Genomic DNA, 14752 nt, shown 5'->3' with positions numbered 1-14752 from the left:
CACAACGGCTCCCGGCTCAGGGAGCGCGGCGCATGCGCAGTAACCGCGGCGCAGTCTGGTCCCTTTCCCTGCCCGCGCGCGGAGCGATGGGCGGGACCCGCCGAAAACCCGACCGCGGCGGAGTAGAACGGGGCGGCCCGTCAGACCGCGCATGCGCAGCAGCTCCGTGACTCCCAGCAGACTCCAGCGCCAGGGCTTAGCTCAGACCGGGCGCTGCTCGGCCCCGCCCCCCCGGCCAGAGGCTACTTCCGCTTCTCGGAGCCCGGGCCGGCTCGCAGGTGGGGCGGGGCTTTTGCAGCGCGTGGAGCGACCCGGGGGATTCCCTCCCTGCCGGGCTGGGAGTGGGGCCGGCGCGCGCTGCTGGGACCGGCCCTTTCTTGCGGGGGCGGGGCCGAGAGATGCCCACGTGGGCCAGTCCCGGCTTCTGCCCAGCGCGTCTGGTGGGTCCCGGGGCGGCGCGCGGAGGGGGGCGGGGGATCCTCACCTGAGAGGCGGTGCCACTGCGGGCTCCTGCCCGGGCACTGCGCATGCGCAGCGGTTCTGGCGCCGCCCTGGCCTGTCTCTGCCCGCGCGCTGCGAGTGTCCCGAGGGGACGCGGCTCCACGTGGACTCAGGTCTGGTGGGGGGAGGGGCGAGCGGGGACTCGGGGAGGGGCACTGGAAGGGGGAAGGGGCAGAGGGAGGGGCTTGTGCTGAGGGGACGGGGAGGGGGAGGGGGAGGTGCTGGAAGGAGGGCGGGCGTGAGGCGGGCGGGGATGGAGCCACGTGTGTGAGGGCAGAGGGGCATGAGGGGGGGGGGGGCATCAGGGAAAAGAGGGCAAAGGGGGCGGGGCAGTGAGGGAAGGGGGAGGCACCGGGAGGGGGCAGGGCTAAGGGAAGGTGCAGGTGCCAGGGGATTCTGGGGGTGACGCAGAAGGGGAGGGACCAGCACCAGGAGGAGAGAGGCAGGGCAGGTTTGTAGAGGGAGGTGTTAGCTCCCCCCTCCTCATCCCCTCTCCTAACATGATCAGCGTGGGGCTACTGGAGGAGTGGGCACAGGGGGACACACCCCTTTTTCTGGTTTTTCTCCAAATGGGGGAGGGGGGAGAGGCCACAATATTGTGCTGCCCTGAGCCCTGCAAAACTCTCATCCGCTCCTGGTGGTTAAAGCAGTTTCCCCAGTGGCCCTGGCAAGGGGCCTTTTTATTTGCTTAAACATTTATTGTAATCCTATATGCAACTCAGAGGGGCTGAGCAGGCTAAGGAGGGCTGCAGAGACCCCCTGCACTTGGCCCTGCCTACTCTAGCTGTATGTTTGTTCTCACTGCATTTTAAAGGTGTTTAAAATGTAAAAAGAACACTATAGACAAGACAGAGTCTCATAACTTTTCTCTTATCTTATTCCTGGGACTCTCAGAATTGCTTTCCCAAAACATTTCTGAATGGTGCACTGAAGTCCATCTACCAGGGGCGTCAAGAGGGCATCTTGTTCCTTGGCAGTTTTGAAACCATCAAGTATAATTTAAACTTAAAAAACAACAAATGGTCTGGTAGCACTTGATAGACAACAAAATATACGGATGGTATCATGAGTTTTCGTGGGCACAGCCCACTACTTCAGGTGACTGGAGTTTTGAGTTTAGGCTGTACAGATGTATTTATTTTGGCTCTGCACAGCCTAAACTCAAAACTCCAGTCATCTGAAGAAGTGGGCTGTGCCCACGAAAGCTCGTGATACCACATATATGTTTTGTTAATCTATAAAGTGCTACCAGACTGCTAGTCTGTACAGGATAAACTGAAAAAAAATTCTCTGCTACCCCCTGAAGCTGGTATAATTTATGCAGCTGCACTCCATTCCATTAGTGTACTTATCTGTGCTTGGATAATATTTAGTGCTTTCACCAATGGGCCCATAACCATGGCATATTCTGCCAATAAAACCAGCTCTGCTCGATTCAGCCTTTTGACCAGCCAATACATAATGTTAATAAAAATACAGACTGATCAGCGGGGGGGGGGGTTGACAAAAAGAAAAGCATAACACAAAGAACTGCTTCTTGCATACTGAATGTGGAGTCCTGGGAACCCATTTCTCACGGATCTTTCTTGTTCATTCCGTATGCACCGAATTCTCTCCACAGCCATGAACACAGAGTTCCGTCCTTTCTGGCATGGCCGAATGAACTGTGGCTTGCGTTCTGCTTCCACCAGTTTTGCTCCAATTGCTGAGTGTTCAATTTTAATGTATAGTGCTTAGCATCTGGCAAAAGTGGGCCTGGCCATCTTTTTTTAGAGGTCATTTGATTCTTCTTGTACCACATCTATAAATGAAACTAGATTCTGCAAGTGGCAGGCTCAATGTTGGTGTTTTAGAACAATTTATTCACGGTTGTTATCGCTGTCAGGGACGTCTTCAGTTTTCTGAAATTCAGCTTATCAACATGGAACCCTATTGTTGAAAACACAGTTGAAAGACATCTTTCCCCCCCCCCCAAAAAAACCCCCAAGCCACATTAATATGTCCCCCAATTGATATACCATGCTGGGAACAATACATTGAGGAGATCCTAGGGGAAGCTGTGACTCCATCCCCGAGCCAGACATCCTCTGGTCCATCCCTCTCTCCTGCCCCCTGCACTCCAGGCCCCCCATCCAGACCCCAGCTGCTCTCCACACCTGAGGATTCCCCTGCTCTTGGCACCATGACTGCACCATGCCAAGCAGCAGGGCTGGCAGTGGGGCAGCCGTTCCAGCCAGGCACTGGAGGAACTGGGTGCGAGGGGGGGGGGGCAGAAGGGAAGGGGCTTGGATTAAAGTTAGGGAGCCTGGTCAGTGGCCAACCCTGTTCACCGTGCTGCCCAAGAGTGGTTCTTGTTCTGCCCTGGCCCAGCTGATCCCCCCCCCTCTCCCCCCAGTTGCTCCAATGCTAAGAGCTGGATATGCCGACTCAGGGACTTCCCCGTGGGCTGCACAGGGGCTGGTAGGGAGCTTGTGGAACCGCAAACTAGGTGTTCGACAGCCTGGGCCAGTGGCTTTTCCTGGCATCTCCAGGAGCCTGTTGGGCCAGGGGCTTTCAGTCCCAAACTGGACACCTGTCTCCCTCAACCCTCCCCCTCTCGCCCTGTCCCCATCCCCTCACAGCTCCCCTCTCCCACCCCTCATAATTTCTGCTCCTCAGCTAGGGAGACCCACTATGCAGGCATAAGTGCTGGGGTCCAGACATCCGATCTGGGTGTAACTCGGCGTGTGCATTGCTGCCATGTGAGTGACTGTTGTACTTTGCAGTCACAGGCACAGAGCTATTCGAGATGGCACAGCCCCATTAGCTCACGGAATCTATGGCCCTGGGGCCAGGTCACGGCATCTCTTCCCCATATTTGCAAATTGCCTTCCCCGTGTGGGCTGTTTGGAGACCTGTGTGGAAGGAGCAGGGGAGGGAGGAGCTGGTGTCTCAGTCTGGTTCCTTGTGGGCAGATTCCTGCAGCCCTTCATCTGGGAACATCCTGTCCCTCTGTGCTTGGAGGCCAAAGAGAGAATTAGCCATTGAGACTCAATTCCACTTTTGTCCCCAGTTGGTCTCTCCGGGCCAGAGGTGAAGAACAGCAGTGGGACCTTTCATGGGAAGGTTGCATATCCATGGACTGTGTTGCCCTTGCTCTCAGGCTGGGGGAATTCAAGGAAATCTAACTCCAGGCCTGTTAGAGCTGAGACTCACTAGCCAAATCTTATCATCTGTAAATGAAATAGAATCACATTGAATTGTTTCTGTCCAGGTGTGAGACAGGGTAGTTCCAGCTGCCTGAAGAGATTTCCCCTGAACTGGAAGAACAAGTCAATGCTTTCTCCCAGAAAACGATTGCGCTGTCGGAGACTCTGAGGGAATTCAAAGGTACCTAGAAGGGATGGAGTAGGGGAAAGTTGTTTAACTATTAGAAACTGTTGAATCTGGCCTCTGAAGCCAACCATACCTGCCTCAGTTCCCACATGGAGAATGACGGCCCCATCATGCTGCTCTCCTTAGAGGCACTGAGCAAACAGAGTCAACTGCTTGCAAATAGAGCCAGGGGTTTGCAAACTCTGAGCCGCCCGTTGGTGTCAAGGGATCCAAATAGGTAAAGTTAATGTCATGGCAACGTCTTCCCCCAGCGCAGCTCTAGGTTATGACAAGCGGTGGTCTCTGATACAAGTGAAATGCAGAGTTCAGCGTGGGGACATTATAATAAAGAGGAGAGCCTGGAATCTCACCTCTCTTATCCTTTCCCCCACCAGACACTCTGCCCTCTGCACTGGAGAAAGCAAGAGGAAAATCCCTGGGAGCTTTCAGACAAGGTGAATTTGCTGGTGGAAATTCTTTAAATGATGAGAAAATTCTTGTGAAAACATCTTCATGGGATTGTCATTGAAGTTACCAACCAAACCCAGTGACCACGGTGCACACAGCCCTAAATCACCCAGGGTATGTCTACACTACAGAGTTAGTTCGAACTAACGGACGTTAGTTCGAACTAACTTTCATAGGCACTACACTAGCACTGCGCTAGTTTCAACTTAATTCGAACTAGCGGAGCGCTTAGTTCGAACTAGGAAAACCTCATTTTACGAGGATTAAGCCTAGTTCGAACTAGCTAGTTCGAATTAAGGGGTGTGTAGCCCCTTAATTCGAACTAGTGGGAGGCTAGCCCTCCCCAGCTTTCCCTGGTGGCCACTCTGGCCAACACCAGGGAAACTCTATTGCCCCCCTCCCGGCCCCGGACCCCTTAAAGGGGCACGGGCTGGCTACGGTGCCCGTGCCAGGTGCAAGCCTGCCAGCACCCAGCCAGCAGACCCTGCACCTGGCACGGCGCGAGCCAGCCACCCGATGCCCCCCAGCCCTCCCTCTCTTCCAGGGACCAGGCTGGCGGCTCCCGGGAGCTTGCCCGGGATCGCAAGAGGTGGGCACCCGCCTCGGCTAGTGCGGACATCGTGGACCTCGTCCACGATCTCCGCACTAGGCACAGGAAAGTGGCCGTCTAGGGCAGGAGAGCTGCCAGCCTGGCCACCCAGGAGCAGGTGTGCATGAAAATCAAGGGGGTCCACTGAGACCCCTGACTCTGAGCTTACAATGGCCGTCCTGGGTCAGACCAAAGGCCCATCTAGCCCAGTAGCCTGTCTGCCGACAGCGGCCAACCCTAGGGACCTTGGAGGGGATGGACCGAAGACAGTGACCAAGCCATTTGTCTCGTGCCATCCCTCTCCAGCCTTCCACAAACCTTGGGCAGGGACACCACTCCTACCCCCTGGCTAATAGCACTCCATGGACCCAACCTCCATGACTTGATCTCACGTCCCTTTAAACTCTGTTCCAGTTCTAGCCTTCACAGCCTCCTGCAGCAAGGAGTTCCACAGGTTGACTCTTTGCTTTGTGAAGAAGAACTTTCTGTTACTAGTTTGAAGCCTGCTACCCATTCCTTTCCTTTGGTGTCCTCTAGTCCTTCTTTATGGGAACTAATGAAGAACTTTTCTGTATGCACCCTCTCCACCCAACTCTTGCTTTTAGAGACCTCTATCCTGTCCCCCCTCCGTCTCCTCTTTTCTAAGCTGAAAAGTGCCAGTCTCTTTAGCCTCTCTTCATATGGGACCTGTTCCCAACCCCTGATCATTGTAGTTGCCCTCCCCTCTCCCACCCTCTCTCTTCCCCTCTCCCACCTCCTTTTCCCAGTCTCCCCCAGTTTTGTTCAATAAAGACAGATTCCATTTTTGAACACAATTGTCCTTTATTTTGTACATCAAGAAAAGAGGCTAGGGAAGGGTAAATGGAAGGAGGTGAGGGAGGAATGGGGTACGAGCCCTCGATGGGGAGGACTGGGCTGGTTCTGCAGGCTTCTGGGGGTGGAAGCTCTCCTGCAGCCCCCCAATTGCCCCCTCTCCCCAGATGGCAGCCTGCGGCAAGTGCACCCGGTCTGATGGCCAAGTGCTGTGTTGTGCCCAGTGTGGGCACTCCGGGCACTCCAAGCCAGGACTGGTTTGCAAGCAGGGCACCCCTGAGAACTGTCTGTCCAGGGTGGGGGTCGGGTCCCTTTAAGCGCAGCCCTCGGCTAGCCTGAGACAGCATCTCCACACTCTAAGTCTTCCTCTGATGCCCTGCCGGCACTGCTTCCGGCCATCCTTAAGCCCGGTTCAGGGTCCACTTAATGTGGACATGCTAGTTCGAATTAGCAAAACGCTAATTCGAACTAGTTTTTAGTTCTAGACGCGTTAGTTCGAATTAGCTTAGTGTAGTGAGGACGTACCCCCAGTGATCAGTGAGGAGCCCCAGGGGCACTGCATGGGGACCTGCAGACACTTTGAGAAACACTGATCTACAAGGTGTGATGCTAAAGGGGTGAAGTTAAAGCACACAACGGACGGCACCTTCAGGCTCAGATTTCACTGCTCAGTCAGTTTCAATATGGGGTTGGTTTCAAACAATAAATAGGCTGAGAGCTGACTGGCTTCCACGGTATCAGTTTGTTTATGGCGAGAAACTTCTGGATACACAAGGGCTCTTCGGTCTAGTGCAGGCCTGGGCAAAATACAGCCTATCTAGCTCGCCAGGCCATCAGATGCAGCCCACTGATGCTTAGCGAGCTATGGGCTAGTTCCATGCTTGCCACTTCCCACCTGCAAGCCACTCAAAGCGAAGGTGAGCCCAGAGGTGAAGAGGGAAGGCTACAGGCACTGCTTCCATCCCCAGGACAATCTCATTGGCTGGTTTCTGGCCAGAAAGGAAGCACTGTGCCCCCTCCGCTCCAGCTCATAGTTATTCACACACCCACATGGCCCCGCAGCCGGTGTGAGGGTTGAGCAGGCTCCCTGCCTGCCTCAGAGAGGTGCTTGGCTGCTGGTCAGGAGTCACTCAGGTAAGTCTCCTGGCCAAAGCTTGCCTCTGGCACCCCAACCTCTTTCTTCCCCATCTAGTTCTCTGCCCCCCCCCCCACTCCTGCCTCCTACTTCACATACCCAAACTCTTTGTTCTTTTCCTGCATCCAAGTAACCCTCATCCCCTTATTTGTCCACTTAGCTGCTTCTCTAAATTAACTTTATTTTAAATATCTCATGAGTAGTTGGCTAATCCAGCGCCCCAGATCACACCTGCCTCCTTCACTCAAACTCCTTCCCGGAACCCTCTTTCACTCCTGCATCCCAACCCCTTACCCAAAGCTCCCTTCTTCTCCCAATGTCCATCCCATACACTGTATTTCCTACTTAATGTCTTGGAAGAGTGCAGCTCTCAACCACTTTCCAAAATCTTGGAGTCTCTCTCCCTCCTCCCCAAACAAAATGAATTGCCCACCCCTGGTCTAGTGGATACAGTTCAGTGAGAGTCAATAACTGAAAGCTGCAGTCAGAGAATTTCAGGCTAGAGAAGAGGCACAAATATTTGATGGGTAAGAGGATTAGCTGCTGAAAGAAATGAGCAAAGAACTGATGGGCTCTCCATCTCTTGATGTCTTCATATCAACACTGGGCGACTTTCTACAAAATATGCTGTGAGGAAACAGAGCTTTGTGCATGGGAAGCTGGGCTAGGTGTAATGGCATGTGCCGCAGAGTGGACAGACTGCATGGCTAAGGATATCTTCTGATGCCATTAATCCATGAATTTTAAGGTCTTAAATTTTAAGGTCCTGTAAACATTCAGCACACGTGTTTAATAATATGTATACGAATACTCATATTAACTTCACTTCCTCTCTGTTGTGGAGAGAGTTTATAAAGTCTGTGTCAGATGAGAGAACCAAAGTTTGGACTGCAAATCAATGTAGGAAGATGAAGGATTATAAATACTGCAGCCCAAATTAAATTAAATCTATGTCCATGTCCAGGCAGATGAATATGTGGCTTGTTTAGCAGAAACACTGGGTGCTGAGAACTGAATCCCATTGTTGCAGGCAAAGTAATGTAACTCAAGCCAGGTATTGTGAGAAATAAATACGGCTTTCGGATCTAACTTGTGTGTGGTGTTTATGGAATATCTAGACTCAGCATAGAGTCCAGCATGTTTTCCACCAGGGACAGAGTCTGGGCAGAATTGGGTGTGGAAAGAAATAAAACCCTTTTTTAAATGTCTTCAATTCCCCTTCTCCCCCTGACAGGCTGCAGAACACCCATATCTGACTCTAGCTCAGTCCCTGGCCTGCAGAGCCAGGGACAGGAAATGGCCGTGGTGGAGCCAGTGAGCTTCGAGGAGGTGGCTGTGTATTTCTCTGAGGAGGAATGGGCTCTGCTGGACACGGGCCAGAGAGCCTTCTACAGGGATGTGATGCAGGAGAATTACGAGGCTGTGAGCTGGCTGGGTGAGGATTCCTGTTCACTTGTGTAACAAAAGCTAGGTGGGCTCTGGAGTAGCTGGGTTGGGTTTGGTTCAGGGTCCTTTATTGCCCAAACCCCCAATGTCTGCAGTATCTGCCCCAGTAATTCTGGCTCCTGCGTGAGAAGTGACTCAGTGACATAATAGTGGTGCTGCTCTTCCCACAGCCAAGGTCTCATTGTGGTTCCAACCATCTTGCCCATGTTGTGCCTTGGCCGGAGGTGTTAGTGGAAGGGCCCAGGCAGGTACCAGAGTTGTGGGGGTGGGTGCAGCTGCTCTTAGCGTCTGCAGGGTCCCCTTGTGCTATTGTGCTGAGCCCCTGGAAGGAAGGCGCCAACTCAGTCCTTCCCTGCCTCTGGTAGATTCTGTGTAAGCCAGAGGGGCAGCAAATGGCAGGCTCGACTGGCCGCAAGAGGAGGGCTGCTGCTTCTGGCAGAGTCGAACCAAGGCTGCAGAAGGGGAGCTGAGCTGCAGGAGCATCTACGAGTGGCAGAGAAGGAGCCCAGCCTGTCTGCACCTTGGCTGGCCACAGGAACAGGCCGGCACTGTCCTGGCTGTCTGCAGGACTGACTGCTGTTGTGGGCAGCTGACAGGGCCCACCATGGCACAATCAGTCAGGATCAGGAGTGTGGACCATAGGCAGGGCTTGAAGTGGCCAGCCAAGGATTCATTTTCCTGATCAGACAATTCCCCTGCCTCCTTCTGGCTCAAGTAGAGCATCTGAGCCCAAGAGCAGGGCAATTCCATCCCCCAGCCAAGAGCTTTGTGGGCAGAGCCCACAGGGCTCTAGAGCTCTGCTGGATCCTTTCCCTCCCAGCCCTAGAAACCTGACATGTGTCAGCTCAAATATGAGTCCTGGCTAGGGGCGTCTGTCAGTCCTGAAAGTCCTAGAGCTCTACCCTTATGAGCAGTGTATTCCTGTCCTGCCCCAGTATGGAACAGGCCCTAAAGGAGATTGAGTTCTATCCTGTAAGAGTGCAGCAAAGCGCTCAGTTCCCCATGGGAGTCAGCTGGGCTATTCCCAACATGGTAGTTGTACAGGGGGAGTATGGAATTAGTGTATCCTGGGATCTTGTACCAGCCAGAGACCAGTCTCTAGAAGGTGGGGAAGGAGCCTGTCTGGGTAGGAGACTCAGATCCTGGCTTTGGAAGCAGGAATGGCACAGACCTTAATGAACAAGATCAGCACTTGGTTAATTGCTCCCCGAATAGGATTTCCTATTTCCAAAGCTCATGTGCTCTCCTGGGTGGAGCAAGGGGAAGAGCTGCAGATCCCTGATCTCCAAGGCTGTGAGGAAGGGGAGATCATCAGTGACACCCACACAGGTGAGAAATCAGCTAAACTGCCTCTAACCAATGTCTGTGTTCTCATAGCAGATGTTGGTTGTGTGTTTTCATCAAGTCTGAATGGCCCTTCAGCCTGTCTTCAACTCCAGTCTGAGAGTTCTGGGTGGGGAAAGAGTTATGCAGGGTGAACTCAGCTCATGATTATTGTATCTTTCCAGCCATCCTTTGGGTTTCTCCTGCATTTTCTATTCACCATTCAGAATTTTTATTTCAGCTCAACACAGGGAATGACTCCTGTGTGGTTTCTCTCTCTATCCCAGCAGGTGATGGGATGCTGAATGAGAAGAGTGAGAGGAGTTTTCAGGAGGAAGGACGTGAGCGAATGGCTCCATGTGGGGTGTTAGTGGAAAGATGTGAAGGGCATGTTTCTCAGAGTCCTGAGCAAGGAGAGACTCATGAGAGTCAGCGTAGTCTACAAAGGCAGCAGGGAAACCATCCAGAAGCAGGACAGGATAAATCCAGTCAGAGGAGCAGAAGGTTGAAAACAAAGAAAGAAACTGTTCAAAAGAAAATCCCCCATCAACATTCACCTTGTGCTTGCAGTGACTGTGTAACTCCTATTAAACATGAAAGAGCCCAAACAGGAGAGAAACCCTTCAGCTGCTCTGACTGTGGGAAAAGCTTCTGTCAGAGGTCACACCTTGTTATCCATAGGAGAGTTCACACGGGAGAGAAACCCTTCAGCTGCTCTGACTGTGGGAAAAGTTTCAGTCAGAGGTCAAACCTTGTTATCCATAGGAGAGCCCACACAGGGGAGAAACCTTTCAGCTGCTCTGACTGTGGGAAAAGCTTCAGTCGGAGGTCACACCTTGTTGTCCATAGGAGAGCCCACACAGGAGAGAAACCCTTCAGCTGCTCTGACTGTGGGAAAAGCTTCTGTCAGAGGTCACACGTTGTTATCCATAGGAGAGTTCACACAGGAGAGAAACCCTTCAGCTGCTCTGACTGTGGGAAAAGCTTCAGTCACGGGTCATACCTTGTTAGACATAGGAGAGTCCACACAGAAGAGAAACCTTTCATCTGCTCTGACTGTGGGAAAAGCTTCAGTGATAGGTCATATCTTATTAGCCATAGGAGAGCCCACACAGGAGAGAAACCCTTCAACTGCTCTGATTGTGGGAAAAGTTTCAGTCAGAGGTCACACCTTGTTGTCCATAGGAGAGCCCACACAGGGGAGAAACCTTTCAGCTGTTCAGACTGTGGGAAAAGCTTCAGTCGGAGGTCACACCTTGTTATCCATAGGAGAGCCCACACGGGGGAGAAACCTTTCAGCTGCTCTGACTGTGGGAAAAGCTTCAGTCAGAGGTCATGCCTTGTTATCCATAGGAGAGTTCACACAGGAGAGAAACCCTTCAGCTGCTCTGACTGTAGGAAAAGATTCAATGACCGGTCACAGCTTGTTGTCCATAGGAGAGCCCACACAGGAGAGAAACCCTTCAGCTGCTCTGACTGTGGGAAAAGCTTCTGTCAGAGGTCACACCTTGTTATCCATAGGAGAGTTCACACGTGAGAGAAACCCTTCAGCTGCTCTGATTGTGGGAAAAGCTTCCGTCAGACCTCAACCCTTGTAAGACATAGGAAAACCCATACGGAAGAAGTTATTCACCTGCTTTCACTGTAGGAAATGTTTCAGTCAGAGGTCACACTTTGTTATCCATGAGAACTCTCACAGGAGAGAAATCCTTTAACTGCTTTGTCTTTGGGATATGCTATAGCGAGAGTTCAAGGCTTGTTGCATATATTTGATCCCACACAGGTGAGAAACCCTGTAGTGGGGGTGAGCAAAATTTTCTCAGTTGGCAGGATCCAGCCTTCCTAAGACTTTGATCCTGTCCACAAGGCAGTGCCAGGCCCCACCTCAAAATGAGCATGTGCTGAGGGTGAAGGAGCTTAGCCCTATCCCCTCTTCGTGCTTTGTAACCACTAGAGAGGAGGCAGCACTAGGCTGAGTCTTTGCCACACAACCTGAGCCCGGCACTAGAGGCACTGCTGCCACTGCACTGCTGGCCTCCAGGACCACATGGCCATGTCAGGGGTACCTCTGGGGCTGTTCCTGAGCTGCATGGCTGCAGCAGCAACACCTCCAGCCCTGGACAGAATGGGTGCAGTAGTGGTCCCTCTGGTTTCTGGGGCTGGTCCTACTCTGTGTGGCTGCTGCTGCAGCAGTGGAGCCTCCCTCTGGGGTGACCAAGACAGTGTGACTGGAGATGTTGCTGCAAGGGGGCCCAAAGCCAGGTAATATTTGCTGTCCTTCCCAGACACTCCCTCCCAATCACCTCAATTCCCTTCCCCCCAGCAGCCAGCACCCCCAGCTTGTACTGACACCCTCCTTTTTTCTTGCACCCTCTCTCCTGGCCACACATTGCATCTTCCCCCTGCCCAGACACCTGCCTGCTTCTGCATCCTAGATCCTTCCTCAAGACCCCAACCCTTTCTTGAGGCCCCGTCACGTTATTGGATTTTAAGGTGAGCATACAGATAACTGCTGTGATCATGGGGAACTGTTTGCCCCAAATTTGGTACAAAGTGGGCCGTGTGAGGTGTCAAACAAAAGCTGATACTGTGCTGATTCTGTGTATGGTATTTGTGTACTTTTTTGGAGTTTGTATGGGGAGTTCTGACTATGGGCTCTGCTGATGCTGTGTATGGACTGCCTGTCATGAGGACGGAATGTCTTATGAGTGACTATGCTAGTCAGTATATCTCCAAGGACAATAGTTCTCAAGGTGGCCAATACACACCTGAAGAATGCGTGTGGAAAGCTGCAAAGCAGCCAGAGCACAATGGCTGCTGGCATATGAAACAGGTCACTTGACCATGTAACTAGCTCTAGCTTGGGAGGCACCAGAAATGAATATCAAATGCCATGAGGGGGGCTCCATCTTGTCTTCAGTCTTGCTACTTATCCCAGATGCAGCCTTGCTAAGGACAGACATGGGAAGGATTGCTGACCCATCCTGACACGATGTACCCCAAAGACTTATGCTAGCAGTTTGTAACATCTCCACTAAGATCCTGCATTAAGAACTTGCTGATTGATGTATATAATGTATTCTCCTAACAGCCTTAGTCTCAACCTTTTGTCTTTTATTAATAAATGTTTAGATTCTAAAGGCTTGGTCCACTGTGATCTGGTGGGTAAGATCTAAAGTATAAACTGTCCAGGGATTCATGGCTTTTTCTTTTGAACTGGGTGGATCAGTTTTGGGTTTGAGAGATTGGGCTATATAACCCCTCACCTGTGTGTAAGCCCAGGGCTGATTGTGGCATAGAAAGAGCTGGGGGTATCTGAGGGGTTTTGCTCATGAGGCTTCCTGCAGGCTGTATTGGCAGCTGAAGTGCTCAGTGTGACTGGTTTGTGGCCTATTTTGGAAAGGTCTCCAGTCAAGGGCTGTCAGCAGTCCTGGTTTTGAGCAATTTGCCTTGAGCGGATTCTCTCGGCAGTGTTCAGGCCCGGCCCGGCCAATCACAGCCCTGCCCTCTCCAAACCTGTAGATTACTGTTGCTAATGGAAACGCACTGTTAATTACATAATTAGTCAAGCCATTTTGCTAGGGATGCATCTGGGCAGTTGCATTTGAATTATTACAGAGATTAAACCTTTTAACTTTCTCATGTTAGTTGATCAAACTTTATTTTAAATTAAGTAAAATATTTATGTCCAGTACATACTGTGGAGGTAGGCCTCACTAGCCTGGCCAAAGACTGAACTGTACACAGTGTATCCTGCGTCAGAAGTGAGCTTCCTAAGCAAGTTGAGCAAGAAACCACAATGCTGTTAAACAAACAAACAAAAAATCGCACTGCTTGCTGTTTTATCGCGTCAAGCAGATGTTACCATCTAAGAGTAAAGTGCCTTACTTCCTCTTTTCTCTGTAAATTTCCACTGTGACTTTGTAAGAAGGTATAAATATCTCAGACGTTTGAGTGTGAGGAGAGGCTTGTATCGGTAAGGGGTAACTCCCTTCCATCTGCAACACCACCCCCCCCAGCTGGGTTATTAAAATGGTTTTGTCTGACTTGAACCCTAAACCTAGTGTGTGTTTATTCCACGACAATTCTGGTGCCGTGACTCAGATCCACACATCCTGCTTTTCGTTCGGGAAAAACCATGGGCCACTCCCTACCTAACTCCAGGCACCACAAGCAAGGTGAGGAGCCTTTTAAATCCCTACTTTCAGAATCAGTAGAGGGCTTCCGGTTGGCTTCAGGTGGTTGGTGGAATTGCTGGATCTGAACCTTTAAACTCAGGTCAGTTCAAAACCAGTGTGCCTGCTTAAAAAAACCCCACAGTTCTGTCAGGAATTTGGAAATAAGAACATTCTGGAGGGAGAGTCTGGTATATAAGTCCGGTTGTTAAATCATGCGTTTGTTGAGTGTGTGAATGTATCTGACTGAATGCATGATTCCTGAGAAATGAGCATTGAGTCTTGTCACCTCCCTAGGATAGACTCCTGGGGCATCCGTCAGCCACCCTGGCTGCCCGCTGCAAAGGAGCAACCAGCTCTAGCAGTTAAAGTCTCGGATGGTATGAGGTCTCAGTGGTGACTAACCCCATTTACCCCTCTCTGTCTCTACTACATCCTGTTACCGGGGGGTCAGGATCACCTCGGTGACAGAAATCGTGAGATGATGCCTGGGTAGTGATGGGTCAGGATCACCTCGGAGACAGAAATCGCGGGATGATGCCTGGACAGTGCAAACTTCCCCACTAGTGTACCTGTGTTTCCCTGTGTAAATGAGGTAATAGGTACTGGACAGTCAAAGGAGATTCCCGTTCCCCCTTAAGCGGACTCCAGCATACTATATGTATGTGCATTGCTCTCCTAAAACTTGCAAGTTTCTGGATCAGTGGGATGAGTACACATAAAATGATTCATCTAGACAGTTTCTGGTGAAAGGTACTTTTAATATAGGTAAAATAGTGCACTTGAAGGGTGCCTTGGAATCCAGAAGATCTAAGATACCCCAGGTTCAATGGGATGCCTTTTTCAATTAGTATGAGGTGGTGTCTAAAAGGAAAACTGAATTTCAAATTAGGAGTCTAAAAGACTTGCAAAAAAACAAAAATAAAAAAAATCTTAAATTACATTTAA

The 14752-nt window shown here is 51.3% G+C and overlaps 1 protein-coding gene across 1 annotated transcript; it reads left to right on the top strand.

Moving 5' to 3' along the window:
• The first annotated feature begins 12 nt into the window (after positions 1–12).
• LOC142818218 (uncharacterized) lies at positions 13–13808 on the top strand. Its single transcript, XM_075916474.1, has 6 exons — positions 13–614; positions 3755–3870; positions 4251–4310; positions 8095–8295; positions 9522–9635; positions 9917–13808. Exons 4-6 carry the CDS (start codon positions 8157–8159, stop codon positions 11164–11166), a joined length of 1503 nt encoding a protein of 500 aa, XP_075772589.1. The 5' UTR covers positions 13–614; positions 3755–3870; positions 4251–4310; positions 8095–8156; the 3' UTR covers positions 11167–13808.
• Positions 13809–14752: the final 944 nt, after the last annotated feature.

This window comes from Pelodiscus sinensis, unplaced genomic scaffold (assembly GCF_049634645.1).
Source record: "Pelodiscus sinensis isolate JC-2024 unplaced genomic scaffold, ASM4963464v1 ctg35, whole genome shotgun sequence".
In the NCBI taxonomy this organism is placed as follows: Eukaryota; Metazoa; Chordata; order Testudines; family Trionychidae; genus Pelodiscus; species Pelodiscus sinensis.
The sequence above is the reverse complement of the archived record's forward strand: the minus strand, read 5'-3'. Positions and strand labels throughout refer to the sequence as shown.

Coding starts and splice junctions, on each gene's coding strand:
- LOC142818218 (XM_075916474.1), top strand. CDS start 8,157: ATGGCCGTGGTGGAGCCAGTGAGCTTCGAGGAGGTGGCTGTGTATTTC. Junction 8,296..9,521: donor CGAGGCTGTGAGCTGGCTGG/GTGAGGATTCCT, acceptor CTCCCCGAATAG/GATTTCCTATTTCCAAAGCT. Junction 9,636..9,916: donor CATCAGTGACACCCACACAG/GTGAGAAATCAG, acceptor TCTCTATCCCAG/CAGGTGATGGGATGCTGAAT.